This window comes from Hermetia illucens, chromosome 1 (genome assembly GCF_905115235.1).
Source record: "Hermetia illucens chromosome 1, iHerIll2.2.curated.20191125, whole genome shotgun sequence".
NCBI classification, from domain to species: Eukaryota; Metazoa; Arthropoda; class Insecta; order Diptera; family Stratiomyidae; genus Hermetia; species Hermetia illucens.
In genome coordinates, this window is record NC_051849.1 from 57,803,544 (window position 1) to 57,822,489 (window position 18,946).

Consider the following 18,946-nt stretch of genomic DNA (forward strand, 5'->3'; position numbering starts at 1 on the left):
CGAGACGGTGGCCCAATGGCTCCCAAAAAATTAGATACATAGAACTTAAGCGCGACTAACAAGCCCGTAAGCCTAAAGTCGCCATAAATTTGACTTCGCTACCGACAATGCAAGTCACGGATGACAATTTGATTAAGAGAGTAAATCAGAACATAAATTTCTCATTGAGTGCGGGCCAACAATATCAGTTTTTTCAAAGGCATTGATACTGAGAAAATTCATGATTCATATATACTCTTTGTAGCCAACTCCTAGGAATCAATGCCAATAGAAAGATTATTCCAGCAGGATCTTTATTTGTTGTAAATTGAATAGCTTTATTTTATGGACTACAATCCAATTCCAAAATGATCTAAAAATATCCTCTTTTGAAAGCGAATATTGATTGAAATCAACAAATTGAGCTCCAATTATACAAGAATGAATTAATTGAGAATTGTTTGAGGAAATGCTAAGATACCATTCTTGATGATTCTCCACAATGAGATGAATTCAACCTTGAAAGTTTGCGACTGAAGCAATAACTCTTATCGCAACAGTCTGTTGACCACAAAAATGTGAAGCATTTATGATAAGAGGCGAGCATCAGAAAAAACAACAAACGTTTGATGGTAAAAGGAAATGATAATGTTATGATCACATCAACAATAGCGCTTGGGAGGCTTTCAATGGGAAACATCATCTGACTAATAATGGTGAACTTTTTTTTCATAGAGAAAAATCAGACCACTGCAGACAATATTCATACGGAAATTACGCGAGTACTTGGAAGTTGAATGAGTAAGCCTTTGATAAGTGCATAAACGGTGCCTGCTGTATCTATTTCGTTTGCCTCGAGAAAATGTATCCTTCAATACAAGTAGTGAATATTTTAGACGCTTTTTCAAGATGATATGTGAATGAAAGGATTCAGGCACGACCAAATGTTGGTGAACATATTTATATTGCATAAGGCTATGTCTGACGTTATCTTGTGATATCAGAGTGTAGAGTTAGTTGAACGAATCAATAGATGGATGTGGCAAACTGCTGCGTTCAGATATAGTATTTTTACCGAGAATCTTGAATATCAATATTACTAAAAGGATTACATTTGATGTCCATATTCAGAGTAACCAAAGTATTTCCGAATTCTGTTAGTGACGAGAAGATTATCCACAAATATTCGCCGAAATTTAGGGGTTTTGATATTGAAAATAGCCTAAATCCGCTAGTTGAAATAAGAAGTCATCCTTAGTATAGTCCGAAGGAAACTATAACTTCGTAATTGCAGTTATGCACATTTTCTTGCCGATACAGCTAAGGGGAACGATACCGAAATTTCAACAAATATCAACTGGTTGCGTAAACGCAATGCAATCAGTGCAATCATTGGAATAATCGCGAGTTCTTTTACAATGGCCAGTAGAAGACATCTTCCACTCTAAGTCATAGTTTTGGCCGGTATCTGCACCACCGAAAGGACTGATGATTATCGAGCGAAATCTAATCAGCGCCGCAAATTATGACGGATTACGTCTGTAGGACATCTAGCAGCATTTCACCAAGATGATTTAATTCCCCAGCAGGTCTTAGCATTGCTTCATTTCGTCAGAACAACAATTGCAGTTTTTTATTGCCGTGCATTGATGGCTTCCCAATGGTCACTGCAATTTTTAACTGATCTGTGTATAAGATACAAATATGAACAGATACAAATATTGTTCATAACTGCAAGCAAGTAGAAAAAATTCGTGTTCTATCAGGAGATTCGATTTGTCTTCGTCGGCTTATCTTGGCCGATTTTTGGTGGCCATAGAGTTAGTCTGGGTGCAGATCAGTAGCCAGTAAGTTTTCGTTGGCGTGAAATAGATACGATCGAAGTCACCTCCCACTCAATTTATCCATGGTCGGTGCCAACACTTAGAACCATAGAGGATGGACACCACTGCCGTAGAACTTCGATTTCAAACGTTCGATTACAAAGAGAACCAGTTGTGGAATGCAACGTCAACCAAATTGGGCTTTTGGGTGAATCAATTTTATAGCGCAGTCCACCATACACCATATATTGATCCTAGATATTTAAATTGTTCAGTTCGCGTCATGTCGCTGCCACTGACAGTGATAGTGTCTGTACCATCGAGGCCGGTCGTCAAAAATTCTATTTTGTTTACATTCCGTTTCAGAGCGTGCTACATGAGACGATCATTCCGCTTTTGGGCAAGTTGTTCGAGATCAGCTTTATTGTGAGATGCTTGAAAAACATCATCTGCATAGAGCGAGATTGCAAATCCTTAAGTCGAACTTAAACCCACATTTGTCCATGTGTACAAATGACACACAGTCGCATTTTCTGATGTAGCTGCTCTCGTTCAGAAATGATGGATATCGCACTCTCGGAATAAAGATCGCCATCAGCAAGAGTCACCTTCGAAGAACGCTACTTTTACAGGACGTCAAGTGAAGAGGATTTAGAAAAATAGCGGGCAAGTAAGCTCTGAAGACTGAGTCAAGTGACGATTAAAATCGGCATAAAAAGATTTAGAGAGCTCTGAAGATGAGCTAAATTATCACGTTTGCGCGAAGAAACCAATTCGCTCAAGGTAATGTCAGAGTTAAATCGGATTTTCGTTTATGAACATACTCGGCAACTGGTGAACATACGTTCACAGAAAGGAAGATGCACGGAATGCATTGAGGAAACGGCAGATCATTTGCATAAAATGCATTTCCTAGGGATCGTTGGAATTAAAAGATTCTCAACTGATAATCATGCGCTGTCCTTAACCTAGAGATTGATCTCTGACAAGGAAATTTAAATGGACATTTAACTTAGTAGATACCAGTTTGTTGAGCCACATAAAGGCATTCCTGTTCTAGGAATCATTTTCAAGTGCGCAGAAAAGTTCCGACTACACCCAAATCAAGCCTATATATGTCTCTTATTCACTTTTTGTGGAGTATAGAGCATCCATACAATCTCTTTTTTGTACTATTTTTTTCACATATTTGGTTATTCAATGAGACTATGCTTCAGTTTCATTATCATTGCACGCTGTACAAGTGATAAGCTTATAGTAGCGGGAGCGTACAAATCTGACACTCAAAAAACTAGGCCATCGCCTGTCATTAAAGGATTAAAGGATTTGAAAAACTAATAGATCGGCTCATAAGGAATATGTGTATTTCAATTCTATTATAATTCATTGCAGGCAACAATTCCTAGTGATCACTTCCCTTCACGAGCTTATAGCAAAGATTTAAAAAGTGGTAAAAGAATGCGCTTTGGATGCATTCATGGTGATCAAAGATGCCCTCAATAAAACTTATTCAAAGCGAGACAGCATAGAATCGACGCGCTGGTAATCAATTAGATTTTCCACTTGCTGGAGTCGAGGGAGACTCTGAAGATGGACACTTTGCTATGGACTGAGGAGGACGAGAATCTTTGCGCAAACATTTGTGGACGATCAAGGTTTTGTACTTATCGGCAAGTTTGTGGAGACGGTTCACTTCTGCAAATTATCTGCATTTGAAACAGGTTATGCGCTACTCATTTTATCAGTTCATATGTTATTAGTGTAAGGCTACAGTATAGGCTTGACCATTTTGCAATCATCAGTAGTTGTCTTCTGCATGTGTGTAACAAGAGAGGAGGTGACATCGATCTCGAAAAGGACCACAATCTGATGGTCGCTTACCCTTGCTTTCATGTTGCGTCCGCAACATTTCGCAGGGTTGGAGAGCTGCAACTCCCAAAGTTCAACATCGACCGCTTATATGATCGAGCTCTCGCTCGACAGCGGGAGAGCCCCGATACAGTACCCGTGGAGTTCAACGTATCGTGCGCCGTCACAAAAGAGAATTTCTTATTTCGCTGGTCAAGGCAGATCAACAGATCACAATGATTTCAGAACTGTATACCACATCACGAAAGAGATCGTATGCGGTTGCAAATTTCTCAATGGTCCTGTGATATCGATCAACTCCTCACCCACGGTGGCGAGCACCTGAAGAGATAGATGGAAAACTTCACCACAGTTTTAACCATGTCAAATTCCGTAAGTCGCCGAAATATACGAATGCGGCCTGCTCCTCCAAACAGAAGAGAAATTTGCTCGGCCATCAATACACTCATACTGAGTAAAGCCCCTAGCAGATCTGCTACTTCCATTCGTACGGATCTTGGTATTAGAGATCTTTCCCGTGAAGGTCATTAAGATTCCAAAGAAGGGCACTCGTTTTGAGCGTGATCATTTTAGAGGTATCAGGGCATTTCCAGCCGCCTCAATGATAATAGCTAAATAATATTGCAACACATCAAGGAATATATCGAAAGCTTGATCGACAAAGAGCATGCTCGTTTCCGCTCCGGATCCTTCTCCATTGATCGTGGAATTTTGGAACAGTTCGCGGAGTTTAGATTTTCGCTTGACATGCTTCTCATCGATTTCAATAATGTGAACAGGGAGTGTATTTGGAGTTATTATCAGAGCGAAATATGATTGCCCGAAATGTCACGTGCTACACCGAGGTAAAATCTCAGAGGATTTTGCATCTTGTCACCGATATTATTTCTTCTTGTTATCTTTGACGTTCTTCATTCTGCCTTGTCGTGGAGAAGTTCAATGGACTATGGCATCTTTCCTCAAACACCTTGATATCTTTTTGTTCCCTCACCGGTTCATGAACCTTGGAGCAATGGCTCTGGATTTCGAAAGGGACGCAGGTAGGGTTGGAAATAATACTAACAAAACCAAGGTTCTCAGTCTGACGAGTCTTCCTATCTGTATTAATGGGTGGAGCATCGAAACCGTTAATTTATGCATCCAAAAAACGTGGTTTTTGTTCACCGTGGCACCGAACTGAATGTTGCCGGACGCACTGAAGGACACATGTTGTGTCCGAAACACGTGTCTGCTATCCTTAAATAAAACCTATAGTTAAACTGGAAACTTTGCCTTTTAATAATTCTAGAAAATAGAAATAGAAAATTTCGAAAAAGGTTCAAACTCAGTGACTGCTAAGCATAGTAGTTGAAGTTTCAACTACCTTACTTAAAAGTCGAATTGATGAAATTAATGGTGTCGACCGCTTTGTCACTGTAGAAATGATTGCAGAAAAGATTCAAATTAGTATTGATATAGTTCATGACATTATCCGTGCACGGTGGAACCCGAGGGAGTTGAGGCGGTTACACAAGGACACACGATTGAAGAAACATAATGGATGAGAAGGTGATGAAACGTGGGTTAACTATTATGCCCAGGAATCCAAAAAGCGAGCACACCAGTTCGCCTGTTAAGAAAAAATTCAAAACCCAAGCATCAGCAGGATCTCTTGTTGACAGTATTTTGGGACGATGAAAGTGTGAACTTTTGTGATTACCTTACAGAACAGCTTACAACAAAAAGCCCAAATATAATAATAATAATAATCGTTGGCGCAACAATCGATATTGGATCAGGGCCTTGAAGTGTGTTAGAGCACTTCATTCAAGACCGTAACGGTACACTAGGAGGCAATGTGGTCAGCATTGCGCTCGCCCGAGATTATTACCCTGATTTGACTCAGGTACTCATTCACAGCTGAGTCGACTGGTATCCGACGTCAAATCACGATGCAAATTCCACTGCCACCAGTGAGATTTGAACCGCGACCTTCCGTATGACAGCCTAGTGCTCTAACCACTGAGCTATCCGGACATGCATCTTAGAGGAGAGGTATAATTCTCTAACAAAACGGGGCACGTCCTTACACTATTCAACTAACCCTTGAAACTATCAACAAAATGGGCTGGAAGGCGTTATGTAGAAAGAAAAAAGTTGTTAGTGGCAGGTAGAAAAAAGTGGTTAATCCGTTGGAACAAGTGCATAAGTGTTGATGAGGATTAAGTTGAAAAGTGTTTTGTAAAAGTGAACGGTTTACATTTCAAATTCATTACAAACCTTCTCCCTTAAGGGGGTCATCCCGTGTGTCGGGTTGGAGAAATCGATTTTTTTTGCATGAATTGTATCTATATATAGTGGAGAATATGTGGGCAAAGGGATTTTCCAAAATTCCGAGTCGTTCAGAAATTACAGGGTTAAACAGGTAACGAGTTTACAGCCGCGGCTAGAATACTCGATGATAAAGAACATCGAATCTTTTTTTACCTATTAGTTTTTTACCTGAGCCTTATAAATTCGCACACAGGTATAAATATAAAAAGGTGAAAAACCAATCAATTGTCTAAACTTATTTGCTGTTTAGAATAAAAAGGATAATCCAGTCTAGAGTAAGCACTAAAAGGCTTTCAAGCTATACTCAGTTATATTTTGTTGTAAGTATTGTGCTGTTTGTGTGTTCAGTGATTTTTCTAAATGGATCGTAGGAAGGGAGATCCCTTTAACGTTCAACGCCATGCTCGCACTAAACAACGAGTATTTCAAGGGAATCGATAGTTATCAAAAAAGAAAAAGGACTACGCATCAACGTCAGCAAAGAAACTTTTAGCAAGCATGAACATGGATGTTCCAATTGCGATAAGTTTTGTATATTGTATATTGGATTTTGCTGGAGTTTTCTTCGGTATTTGTGCGAATTTCTGCAAATAATAAAATATACGTGGTAGTAAAAAAGGAATGCGTAGGACATGTCGAGAAAAGAATGGGAACGCGGCTTGGAAATGCAAAGAGGAATCACAAAAGCATTGGTGGAAAAAGGGCTGGAAAACTTACTGATGAGATTATTAACGACCTCACTACATTTTTTGGGCTAGCTATTCGTTGACGCGCAAATTCCATAGAAGGAATAAAGCAAGAAATTTGGGCAACTTTCTTCCATAAATGTTCTACAGATGAAAATCCTTAGCATCAAAATTGTCCAGCAGGCGAGGACAGTTGGTGCAAATGGCGTAAAGTGGAAGCTAAAGGAGAACTGGATAGTTTCCACCACGAGAAGGCACCTTTGACTGAAGAAGTTCAAACAGTCATCAAACCAATCTACGAAGATTTGTCACGAGATGATCTCTTGAACAGATGTTTAGGAGCAGAGACCCGGAATAACAATGAGTCGTTAAATGCATTGATCTGCACTTTCGCTCCTAAACACCTTTATTATGGGGCCAAGGTCGTAGAAATAGCCACTTTTCTAGCTGTAATTATTTTCAGTGAAGTATTCAATGGCATTCTCAAAATCCTAGTGACAATAGGATGTCAAGTTGGTCACATATGTCAGGTTTATGTCGACCGCTGTAATGAAGCGCGAATTTGGCGGTCCGAACGACGATCGACTGACCTCGCTAAAAGAGCCACAATTGACACCAGAGAGCAACAATCGGGCTTACAAGACTTTTTTGAAGAAATGGAGGGTGCTCTCTATGGACCAGGTATAGCAGATTAATAGTGAGTTAAAATTTTACTGTTGATAATCACATTTAAATTTTCAAATGCGTTTTTCTCGAAACTGCATCTTGAAAATCGGCTGCCACCATAGTTCAAAATCTATCCAACCAAATTCTTTGAAATTTTCACGACTTCTTTAATACATATTTCTACGGTCCGCAAACTAGGATAATTACAATCGGACGGGTAGTTTTTTTTTTATTCATAAAAAAAGCCGTAAAAAAACACCAAAATTCCAAAAATTAACTTTAAAAACCCACCAAAAATTTACCTTTTAATATTTTCTAATTATCCTAGTTTGCGGACCGTGGAATATTGTCTACATTAAAATGCCGTTTATTTTTTTTTCCTCGCACGCACCCTCCAGCGTGGCAGCAGAAAAACACCTTTTTTTGGAGATGGATGCATAAATTAACACGTATTTCGAAAATTAGCTACGAAATCAAGCTGAAAAATTTATCACATATACTAGAGATATCAATAAATATATGGTGAAAAAATCATGTTTCTATCTTTATCCAGTCCTTCAAAATAATTTTTCAAAAAAAAGCAAAAAAAACGGCCTTCACACGAGATGACCCCCTTAAGTCTACGTTGAAGGTACAACATAGAACAGAAATACATGCCATAATATACGCCGCGATACTGGAAAGTTTCGTATAAATCCTACTACAATTAACAAAGTCGAACTACCGTGCTTCTTGTGTCAATTCACTCCGCCCTAAAACCAATATGAAGCATGGAAATAATAAAATAATTTTTTTTTAATCATACATAAAAGGGCCACATTTTTTCTACATATTCCATGTATAATCATTAATTTGTAAAATCCAAAATTCTGACGATTCTATTAGTATTCTGATGTTTGTACTTTTTTAATTCCCCAGTGACTCCACTAGTAGTAGGACTTTTAAGGGATACTGGTCAATAGTGTTCATCTATAGACAATTGAAGCGGTGTGTTCGACTGTCTGCAGATGATGTGAAGAGGTCAAAGGAACGGTTCTGTATTTCATATACAACGATGACTTGTTCAAACCCCAGACGAAGATATTTCGGAGCATCACAGATAAGCAGCCAATAGAGTTGAGTGCTTATACCTACGGCATCTACGGTTTCCTTAACTTAACCGACTTTTAATAAATGAGCTGGAGATCCTCTGCTTTTTGGGGCTATTTTCACAATAAATTTAGATAACGTAATATTCCTAGCAGATTCATCAGGTAAGACAATATGATTCTCTGTCTCTTTTGGTACCGAGAATCATATTGTCTTACCTGTTTCTAGAATTAACCTATTTTTGCTTTTCTTGCACTTAGCAGACTAGAAATAGGAAGTTTACAATATCACCTATCGTGCAAGCGCTTATTATGTTAACTTGACTCTGTCAGTACGCCCTGCTGATATTTTAAGTCATACTTTCTCTTTCCTGAGACTTTCTTCTCTTTAGTCAAGCAAAGTGGAATCTTCTATTCACAATATATCGACCTCTCTGACAGAGATAGGGAATAGTTTTTAATCTTCAAGACTCTATATACTGGGCATCTTGGATTGGCTGTAAATCAAGCAAACAAATATTACATAACAGCTTCTTCAGGACGCCGTCATTCACAACAATGTTTGTTCCTATTACGGGTGTTACGGGTGGCATAACATACATATAACAGTGTATTGGAAATCGACGGTTTTTTCCCAATTTTCTATTGGTGTCAAAAAAAGCTACACATTTTAAACGCATTCCTATCTCGGGAAATTTGATAAAAGCATAGCGAAAATGAAAATCCAGGGAAAAATTATATCACTTATGGCCAGTGTCCGGAAACTTCGAAATCATACTCATTTTCTTGGAAGCGATAATAAAATGATAAAAACTCACCCTGGCGATGGATTTTTGTATTTCTGGCTATCACTAGTGCTAGACGTGGAACTTATTGATGAGTCTAGTGTACTATTCGAAACGGACTTCTTAAGTTTAGCTCTGGATTCACTAAATTCTAGTGGATACTCAGGTGTTGGTACAGGTCTAGGGGATGTTCTCGCTGGTTTTTCCCGAACTTCAGGTTCTGTATTCACCGATTTCGGGACCTCTGGAGCTTTCCTTACAACTACATTTTGTGTTTTACTAATGGCACCCGTTGACTTTGGACTCAACTGTTGGGCATTCTCATAAATTTGCTCGGTGTTGTTGTTTGGCGGAGGACGCCTTGGCGCTGGGATAGGTCGAACTTCAACACTTTGAACATTTTGATTCTTATCTGAATTTGCCAGATTGTTTGTCTCCGTGAGAATGCATTTGTTGTTATCTTTGTCTTCAGTTGTTGAAGGGAAAGCTTTGTTGTTCGGCACTTTTGATTGTGTTTCGCTTTGTAAATTTTGATCATTAATTAAAATATTCTTGTTAATCGAGTCGATTGTTACGTTTTCGTATTGACTTAATGTGAGGTTTGGAATATTGCGTCTTGGTCGTGGCACTGGTCGTGGAGCTTCCGCGGTTTCGTCCATTTTTATCTAAAACGCAAATAAAAGAAATCGGTAAATAAACGATAAGGTAAGAAATTTAAATTAAGGAGCTGACATTAAAAATTACCATGTTATGTTGGTTTCTTTATAAATGGAAAAATGCAACTGTGCCAACACACCAACTACCATGAAACCTTCCAGCAAAATATTCAAATTTCAAAGTTGAATCACGTTTTCCTGGAAAGCCTAACATCCAATCACAGTTTCTGATATGGAATTCCATTAAAGCTAACTAACAGTCGACACTACATTTATGCTGGAATATGCGAAATTAGAGACCTCCGACTTACATACATAAAGTATCCGATAGGCACGGAATAAATTGTTTTGAAATGATGGTTTTTTGTTGCATGAATCATCTCTGGCTGAATGACATGTGCGTGACTGAATGGAAGTCGAAATTGGAACTCTTACTGGTCAGCGATTTATGTGATTCGTTTGGCCGTGTTAAGGTTAAACACTCTCCATGGAGCTCAGTGTCCAGTCCAGCGTAATTCGAGCTTTCGCTTTTGTTGAGGGGGCTCAAAACATTCCGTTTTATTACTTCTACCAATTTGACTGCAATCGAAATGATGATTCATATTTGGTACATTGTGTGTAGTCAATTATTAATTTAATTAAAATGCTAGCACTTGGGCAAGTGATATAACCAGTTGTTGTTTAGAAGTTCTGTTTGTAAATAAATCATGCACATGTGCATATGTATGATCACCAATGAAATCGATTTCACTGAAGGGGTCAGTGGTTTATCATTCACTGCTTTTGGCAATTTAAGCTTCTTTCATCACTAGAGCCAGGAAAGCTGAATTATAAGATGTTTCGAAAAGTCTAAAAAAAAAAAACAACGGGCATGGATTTTTTGTTGTGAAAACCTATTTCGCTTGTTCTACTATATCTTATCTAGGACGTGGGCTTCCAGAATATTCCGCCTGTAATCCATTCGACTGAATGAGTGCACCTACCGATTCTTTACCTTAGTATTCGCTATCGAATACATGGTCAGATTGAAGTTACTAGAAAGCTCGGTGCTAGTTGAATGTGATTTTTAATAGTTCTTCTGCATCCTGACCAGAAGAGATCGCGATTATTAACTTCGCAAAAGACTTAGTCATGATTGACACAACAAGACATTTGAAGGATGCACAACGGAAATAGTAAAAGGTTTAAAACCTGGCGGAGGAGAAAGGGGAAGCCGCTATGACAAGGGAACGCAACAAAAGTAACACTAGCGGGGGGAAAGTCGATGAACATTTCGAAACTCACTAAGAAATATTTGGGGGTGATGTTGGAAAGCGACCACGGCACTTGCAACAATAATATTGGATGTTGCTGGGTCAGAATAAAGCTGGAGATAGCTTGTTGCTAGAGTATTTCGATGAATACTACTATGCATATGCGTGGTGATGCTGATAAACCCGTAGAGCTAACATAACTTCGGTTTACCATCCATAGTATTGGGTGGGCCTACCAGGGATGGGGCAGTCCAGGGTGCTTATTGGGGGATACGAACCCATGCGTACAAAGGATTGCTTAGACCTCATCAAACAGAACCTCCGAATCATAGTGGGAATTCTCACTGGTCATTGTCGGCTGAACTATCACCTAGGGAAGCTAGAGATATCTACAGACACTGCCTGCAGGTCTGGTGAGGAGGAGGGCGAAACCTCTATACACGTCCTGGGATAGTGTCCGGCACTTGTGCAAAGTAGGTCGAGACATCTAGGAGAACACTTAATACCAGATGCAAAGCTGAAACATTTGGAAGTGGGGAACATACTAAAGTTCTTAACGGTTACAGGCCTGCTTAAGATACTATGATCAATAGGTACACTATAACCAGTAAAGGGGCACAATAGTTCTTCAAGGACGCGGTGTGACTTTCCCTTAACAGAATAATAATAATAATACCATCCATACGCGAAATCAACTACCACTTCACGCAGTTTTTCATAGGGCGCAGAGTTTTGTTATAGACAAAGTCTGCATCATTTTTAATTGGATGATTCTCCCAATTCTTCTAGATGCAATACCACAAGAGAACACAACTAATTTTCCTTTGCATCAGATCGACGATAAGATGAAGTTGAACGGATTGTAGATGTCGGAACTTGTGTGCCTTGAGAATCCATGCATATGGTTGAAGGAAATTGCTTAATTCGGTGGAAAACTGGTTTGTAGTTATCACTACCGATATAAAAATGAAGGGAGCCAAGAGCGAGAAAAAATCAAAGAATCTGAATTCCGATGGCCTAGTGGCAAGCCCAATCCAAGAAATTGAATTTAGGTGGCGTATTCCCGATTTTTTAAGATGCTAAGTTTGGCCCAGAAATTCGAATGCGAAAGTTTTGAAATCCTCTGATGAGACAATATTAGCGGTTTAATGGGCAGATAACTAAGTGGTTAGAGCACAAGGCTGTCGTACGGAAGGTCGCGGTTCAAATCTCGCTGGTGGCAGTGAAATTGGTTTCGTGATTTGACGTCGGATACCAGTCGACTTAGCTGGGAATGAGTACCTGAGTCAAATCAGGGTAATAATCTCGGGCGAGGGTAATGCTGACCTCATTGCCTCCTATAGGGCACTATAATCCTGTAGTGTACCGTTACGTTCTTGAATGAAGTGCTCTAACACACTTGAAGGCCCTGATCCAATTGGATTGTTGCACCAACGATTATTATTATTTTTCCGCAGGTTTCACGGTTTGAATGGTGATCAATAAGGATTCGATTGTCCTGAATTGTCCATAATGCTTTTTATGTTCTTTAAAAGTGAAAAAAAATAAAAACTTACCTGATTCGAAGTTAGATCAAAAAGTTCCAGAATTTTTTGGATAGTAACTCCCGCGGGACATAGAGTATAACCGGCTTTCTCAATAGTTGATAGGACGGTCTGATAGTTTGTTCTTGAAGGAAAGGAAAAAAGAATAACACTTTTGATTCAAATTTTGTGTGTGAGAAACGTTTACCGAAACTCTTCACATGTTCCCAATAGCTTTTGAGAATGAATGTTTAAAACGGTCAAAGTGCTAACGATCCTGATTCAGGACATGGACATGCATCGCGTGGCGCTAAAGTTAATTCCGAGGTTGGTTAACGAGGATTAAAAGCAATGCAGAGATAAGGTTTGTGAACTTTTTTCACTGCCAATGAAAATTTCTTGAAAAATATTATTATTAACGAACCTGGCGAAGATGCGCACCTTTTCGCGAAGAAAGCCTGCCAATTTAAATCCATTGCTTGCGATCTAATTTGACTGCATTGACGGCATTGTATATTACGAATTTCTTTCTGGAGATGAGATAGTTAATTTTCCCCGTTATCGAGCTACTGTATTCACTAGATCTGGTCTCAGCAGATTTGTTCTAAAAAATAAAATGGCTAACGAAATGAAAAGCGTTGGCGATAGTGAGGCCATTAAGAAAACGCTGCAAAATCTGAAGATCATTCAATAGAAGCGGCGCTGAGAAAAGTATGTATGTTTCCACCCAAAATTTATATAAAGAAAGTCCTAGAAAGATTTTATTAGTCCTCGTAACTACCTGTCAAAATCCGTATTTACGCTTGGCTGACTTCACCCCAAAAAATAAAGAAGGCAATGACCAAAATCAACAGTCCTTTCATTTGTGAGAAACTGAAAAGACGTAGGGGTCTGAACAAAAAACTGAAGGCACTGAAAGAGAAATTATCTGACAAGAAAACAAGGAACAATTGCTAGATTGTCCAGCAGCTGTTCGTACATAATTCCCACGTTCTGTCAAAATTACAAGAACAAAAAATATTTAGCGTTTTATATATTTGTTATATTTATTTTAATGTTCGTTTTGCGTACAATATACAGTGGTGAAAAATAATAGAAAGAAGTAAATTTTACTCAGTATTCTGCGTTTATTATTTATCTAGTTTTCATTACTTTGAATATATAATATAATAATAATAATAATCGTTGGCGCAACAATCCATTTTGGATCAGGGCTTTGAAGTGTGTTAGAGCACTTCATTCAAGACCGTAACGGTACACTGCAGGAGGAAATGTGGTGAGCATTGCGCTCGCCCGAGATTATTACCCTGATTTGACTCAGGTATTCATTCACAGCTGAGTCGACTGGTATCCGACGTCAAATCACGATACACGATGACCACTAGCAAATCCCGACCTTCCGTACGACACTCAGCTATCCGGACATTAAATATATAATGAGTATAAATTATTAGTATTAGTCGCAACTCCTTTTACTTTAAGCAATTTTTAATCTAGAAGATGTCAACAGCAACAACAAATAGTAGGCGAAGACGGCTTTATCGTTTCTTGCCAGGTTAGAGGCAACTCGTCAGATGTTGCCTCACCTTTGTCCTGGGTTCGGTTCGTAGATGTTAAATGCTCCTTTATATAATTCGCATATTGAATTGTAATGAGTGCAAATCCGCTCATACTTTAGGCGAACAAAATGTCAAGAGATGCTTAAAATAAAAGGAGCTGCGACAATCGAATCGACAAATTAAACAAAACCTTCATTAGGAATACTGTATAATGATTCTTGCACTTTTCCCCTTTTACACCCTTATTTTTATGAGGTCCCACTAATTTTTTCAACGAGCCCTACAAGTGTTGAATGAGGTTAAGGTCTGGAAGCTGGGGAGAGTGGTACTTTTCCTGACTTCAGCCAAACTTTCAGCACTTTTCCTGAATTCTCTGGTTCATTGTTGAGCGTGGACTCTCACTTTATTAGCATTTCCATCTGTTTTTGAATACGTGACACAACAACAGATCGAGCCTGTAGGCGCTCCCTTGGTTTCTTCCCCTTATATTGGCTTGGAAATCTTGTGAGGTGCTTTAAAAAGCTTGTAACTGGAGCACTCTATGATATGTACTATTTGTTTTATAGCTTTTTTCTCTTTTGGTAACTTTTCCTTTTAATGAAGCAAGCTGCTCCTTTTTGATAATTCTTACTTTCTTTCCGCGGACTATGGCATGGCGGACCTTTCTAACCTCCATACTCGTGGGAATTATATGAGTATTACAATAAAACGGAGCAGGAAATAATTGAAAACCTCATCGTCATCGGTATACACTCTTGACCAGGTCTTATACTGGCCTTAGCTAGTGTGAAGGAAGACACGTTGGACTGGCTTAGTAATATACTCAATAAACTGCCAGGATGGATGGGAGTGGAGCTATCGACATGTGCTGGGGATGATATACCAGAGGCACACATGATGACGGTCTGCCTTCCGCAGCGATTGAGATGGGGAAGCTTCTACGCCTCCTCATCACTCAAAACATGGGTCTCCAGACATGATCATGGAAAGTTTTTAGAAGCAAGAAGAAGGGCAAAAGCAAACTCCTCACGATCGGGGTTGACGACCTATCCATAGAGGCAATTAAACGTCGTAACTGCCTCGGTTTAGCCTTCAGCCCGGGACTGTTCTACTCCCGGCAAGTTGGCCCAATATACTTCTTTCAACCGCTCCTTTTTTTCCTCATTGTCATGGGCATAAATTCTTTCCCCATCCCTTATTGTCATTGTGTCCGGATAGCTGACTGGTTAGAGCACAAGGCTGTCGTACGGAAGGTCGCGGTTCAAATCTCGCTGGCGGCAGTGGGATTTGTATCGTGATTTGATGTCGGATACCAGTCGACTCAGCTGTGAATGAGTACCTGAGTCAAATCAGGGTAATAATCTCGGGCGAGCGCAATGCTGACCACATTGCCTCCTACAGTCTACTGTAGTGTACCGTTACGGTCTTGAATGAAGTGCTCTAACACACTTCAAGGCCCTGATCCAATATGGATTGTTGTGCCAACGATTATTATTATTATTAACTGCCTCATTAATTACAGGTTTGGTAAGGAAGAAATTGCGAAAGCCATAGAGGTTGAAAGGGCAGGATCGAGCAGGGAAGTGGACCTACTGTCCACAGAAGAAAAGAAGCTGGACGACCATATAGCCGATAGCCAGCACTAAAAAAGTCCAGATAAACCTCCACCATATAAAAGCTGTACCTGTAGTAATTGCAAGGGCAAGTTCGCGGTCTACAAGGAGGAGATACGGAGGTAATTTGGGATTCCTACTGTGAAAAACCAAGAGCTTGCATCATTCTTCAGTTCTGAGAGAGAAAGGCGGTACCACTTTTTCTCGGTTGCGATGCCAACCCCCACCACGAGGTCTGGGGAAGCAGCGACATCAATTGAAGTTAGAAATGCAACAACACTCGTGACCAGCACCAGACAAGAGGTACTAGACATAACTCTAGAGAACCCTCCGATGAGCCGCTTGGTCGAGAATTGGAGGCTGTAGGATGAGTCTTCTATGTCGGATCCCAAAATAATCAGATTCAACATTGAGCTTCTCCGTATACAAATCTCCAGGCCCAGATGGCATAATGTCAGTCATGCTAGAGAAGCAGCAGGAAAGGGTTGTGCGTGGCATGTTGAGATTTACCGGAGCTGCATCTCTTTAGGATACGTACCACAGTCCTGGAGGCGCGCACGAGTGGTTTTCATACCGAAAGCGAGCAGGCGCGGTCATCAGTCCGCGAAGGACTTTCGACCAATCAACCTGACCTCTTTCATGCTGAAGACCCTAGAGCGCGTCCTGGGCATTCACTTAAGGACGATTATGGAGAGAACGCCTTTCTCTAAGTCCCAGCATGCCTACCTCAAAGCAAAATCCACCGAAACCGCCCTCCAAGAGGCAAGCGGTCGCTGCAGTACAAGTAGTATATCCTAGCTGCCTTCTTCGATATAGTGGGAGCTTTTAACAACGTTAGTACCAACGCCATCAAGGAAGCCTTGACCGGTATTGGATTGGAGGCGTATTTCACACATTGGATTACATCCATGCTAAGTACCAGGATAATGCAGTTGGATCTGGGAGGCAACCACTTGACCAGAGCTGTGAACAGAGGCACACCCTAGGGTGGCGCCATCTCACCGGTGCTCTGATTGATAATCATGGAAAAAATTTCACGTACATTGGACAACAGCGGGGTGAAGGTGGTGGTGTCTGCCGACGACTTGGTGATATTAGTATCAGGGATGTTTCTGTCCATTATGAGCGACATCATGGAAGGAGCGTTGCGAAAGGTGTGCCTGTGGGCCGCAAGATGCGGACTCAGCATAAACCCAATCAAAACGCAACTGATGCTATTCACCACCAAGACAAGGATGCCTGAATTTCATCTACCACGGCTGCATGAAAAAATATTAGTTCTTTCCTCTAATCTAAAGTATCTGAACATAGAACTGGCGGTTAAGAAGGACTGTATAGCCTTCTATGCCTGCAAAAGAACTTTTGCAAAGAAATGGGGTCTCCGGCCGAGGATGGTTCTCTGGATGTACACCGCTGTAGTGCGTCCGATCCTAACGTACGGCTCTTTGTATGGTGGACTTTCCAACCAGGGCAGAGTGGAAGACCGGCGGCGTGTTGCAAGGTTATGACACAGTATTCTTTACGGACGGATCAAAGATGGCCTATGGAGTCGGCGCGGGGGTTTTCCCAAATATACACAGTGTATCCAAGTCGTATGGTCTACCAGGTTTCGCCAGTGTATTCCAGGCGGAAGTACTGATGATATTGGAAGTCTGTCGATGGCTGGAGCGAGATTCGAGCCCCAAACGTAACATAGCCATTCTGACCGACAGCCAGCGGCCATCAAGACCTTATACTCAGCGACGACATCTTCGAGGCTGGTGGGGCAGTACAGAGACGCGCTGGACCGTCTGGGCGGCACGTTCAAGGTTACTTTCCTCTGGGTTCCCGGGCATAGGAACATAGAGGGAAATGAGTGGGCTGACGGATTGACCAGGCAAGGCTCAGCTCTTGGCAGTCCTTCGGCGAATACAGTCGGTGTTCTGCTGGCGGCTGTTGGAGGTCGAGTCTATTCTCACTACCTAGCAGGGTGGGAGAGCTGCTTTCTTTCGGGAATGCTACAGGCTGGCTGTGAAGATCCGAGCCGGCTGGATTTTGCCTCCCTGCTCCCATAACAATAGTCGCGGTCTTAGGAGTTTATGGCATCAAAACGGCGCACCAAAGCGCTAATTGGGCTCCTCGGAGCGGCCGCTGATACCTACCTACCTACCCCCAACATTGAGCGCAACTCGTTAGTATTATAAATAGAATAATGAGGAATGCCAGGGACTCCTACAAAAGACGAGTGGTGGCATCAGGGGCAAAATGGAGCTAGAAACAGCGGTGGATGGCCTCAACACATTCGTTATTGACGCATATGAGGCCACCTGTTCGGCAAAGAAAGTCAAATCACCACCCTGATGGAACAGAAACCGAGTCAGAATCAAAAAGGAGGTGCGAAAACTCTTCAAGTGAAGTGATCAGGGAAGCAAAACAAAAGAGCTTCAGGAAATTCTGTCAAGAAATAGAATGAACCACGCTATATAAAGCTATAGCCAAAGACAAGGGAATCTCAACCTCTGTTTGAAGAAGGAAAATGGGACATTTATCGAGAAGTGAAGAGGGCAGGATACATCTGCTTTTCAAAAAGTTTTGATACGCAATCCCCTACATCCATATCAGCACGCTTACCGGGCAGGATGATCAACCGAAACTGCTTTGTATCAGCTGACGGATGTAATATGAGATGCCACAGAATGCCATGCCATGAATGCGTTGTTGTACATCGAAGGAGGATTCGATAATACATCGCACACAAAGATACGAGATGCCCTAATCCGCAAGGGAGTGGGAAACACCCTGGCCTCCTGGATGGGCAAAATGTTAGAATTTTTGCCAATAATTTTGTCGAAGTGTTCTTCTATATATTCGACACTTTATGTAAAAAACAACGGATGGGGAATTTTTTTTCCTTGATGGGCTTATCGCCTCAGAATATCTATGTACTAATTTTGGCTAGATTAGAATTTTCTCCCCAAACTGATCACAAAAAACTTTATTGCTTATCAACTTAACATTTTCAAAATTCGCTTCTGTAAACTTTTTATATTACTAAATTATCATAATTCATTAAATTGCGTATCCTTAATTACCTATGTAGGTATTTGCATTTGCAACTAAGTTCCACAAAAAATTCATGATTCATGAGAAGTAG

General features: G+C 40.6%; 1 protein-coding gene across 1 annotated transcript in view; it reads right to left on the reverse strand.

The window, feature by feature from the left end:
* LOC119654252 overlaps window positions 1-18,946 on the reverse strand; it is an 87,090-nt gene that overhangs the window by 28,271 nt on the left and 39,873 nt on the right. The window contains exon 2 of the mRNA XM_038059502.1: window positions 9,243-9,874. Within this exon, the coding sequence (XP_037915430.1) occupies window positions 9,243-9,868 (626 nt within the window). The 5' untranslated portion in view covers window positions 9,869-9,874. The remainder of the gene's footprint in view (window positions 1-9,242; window positions 9,875-18,946) is intronic.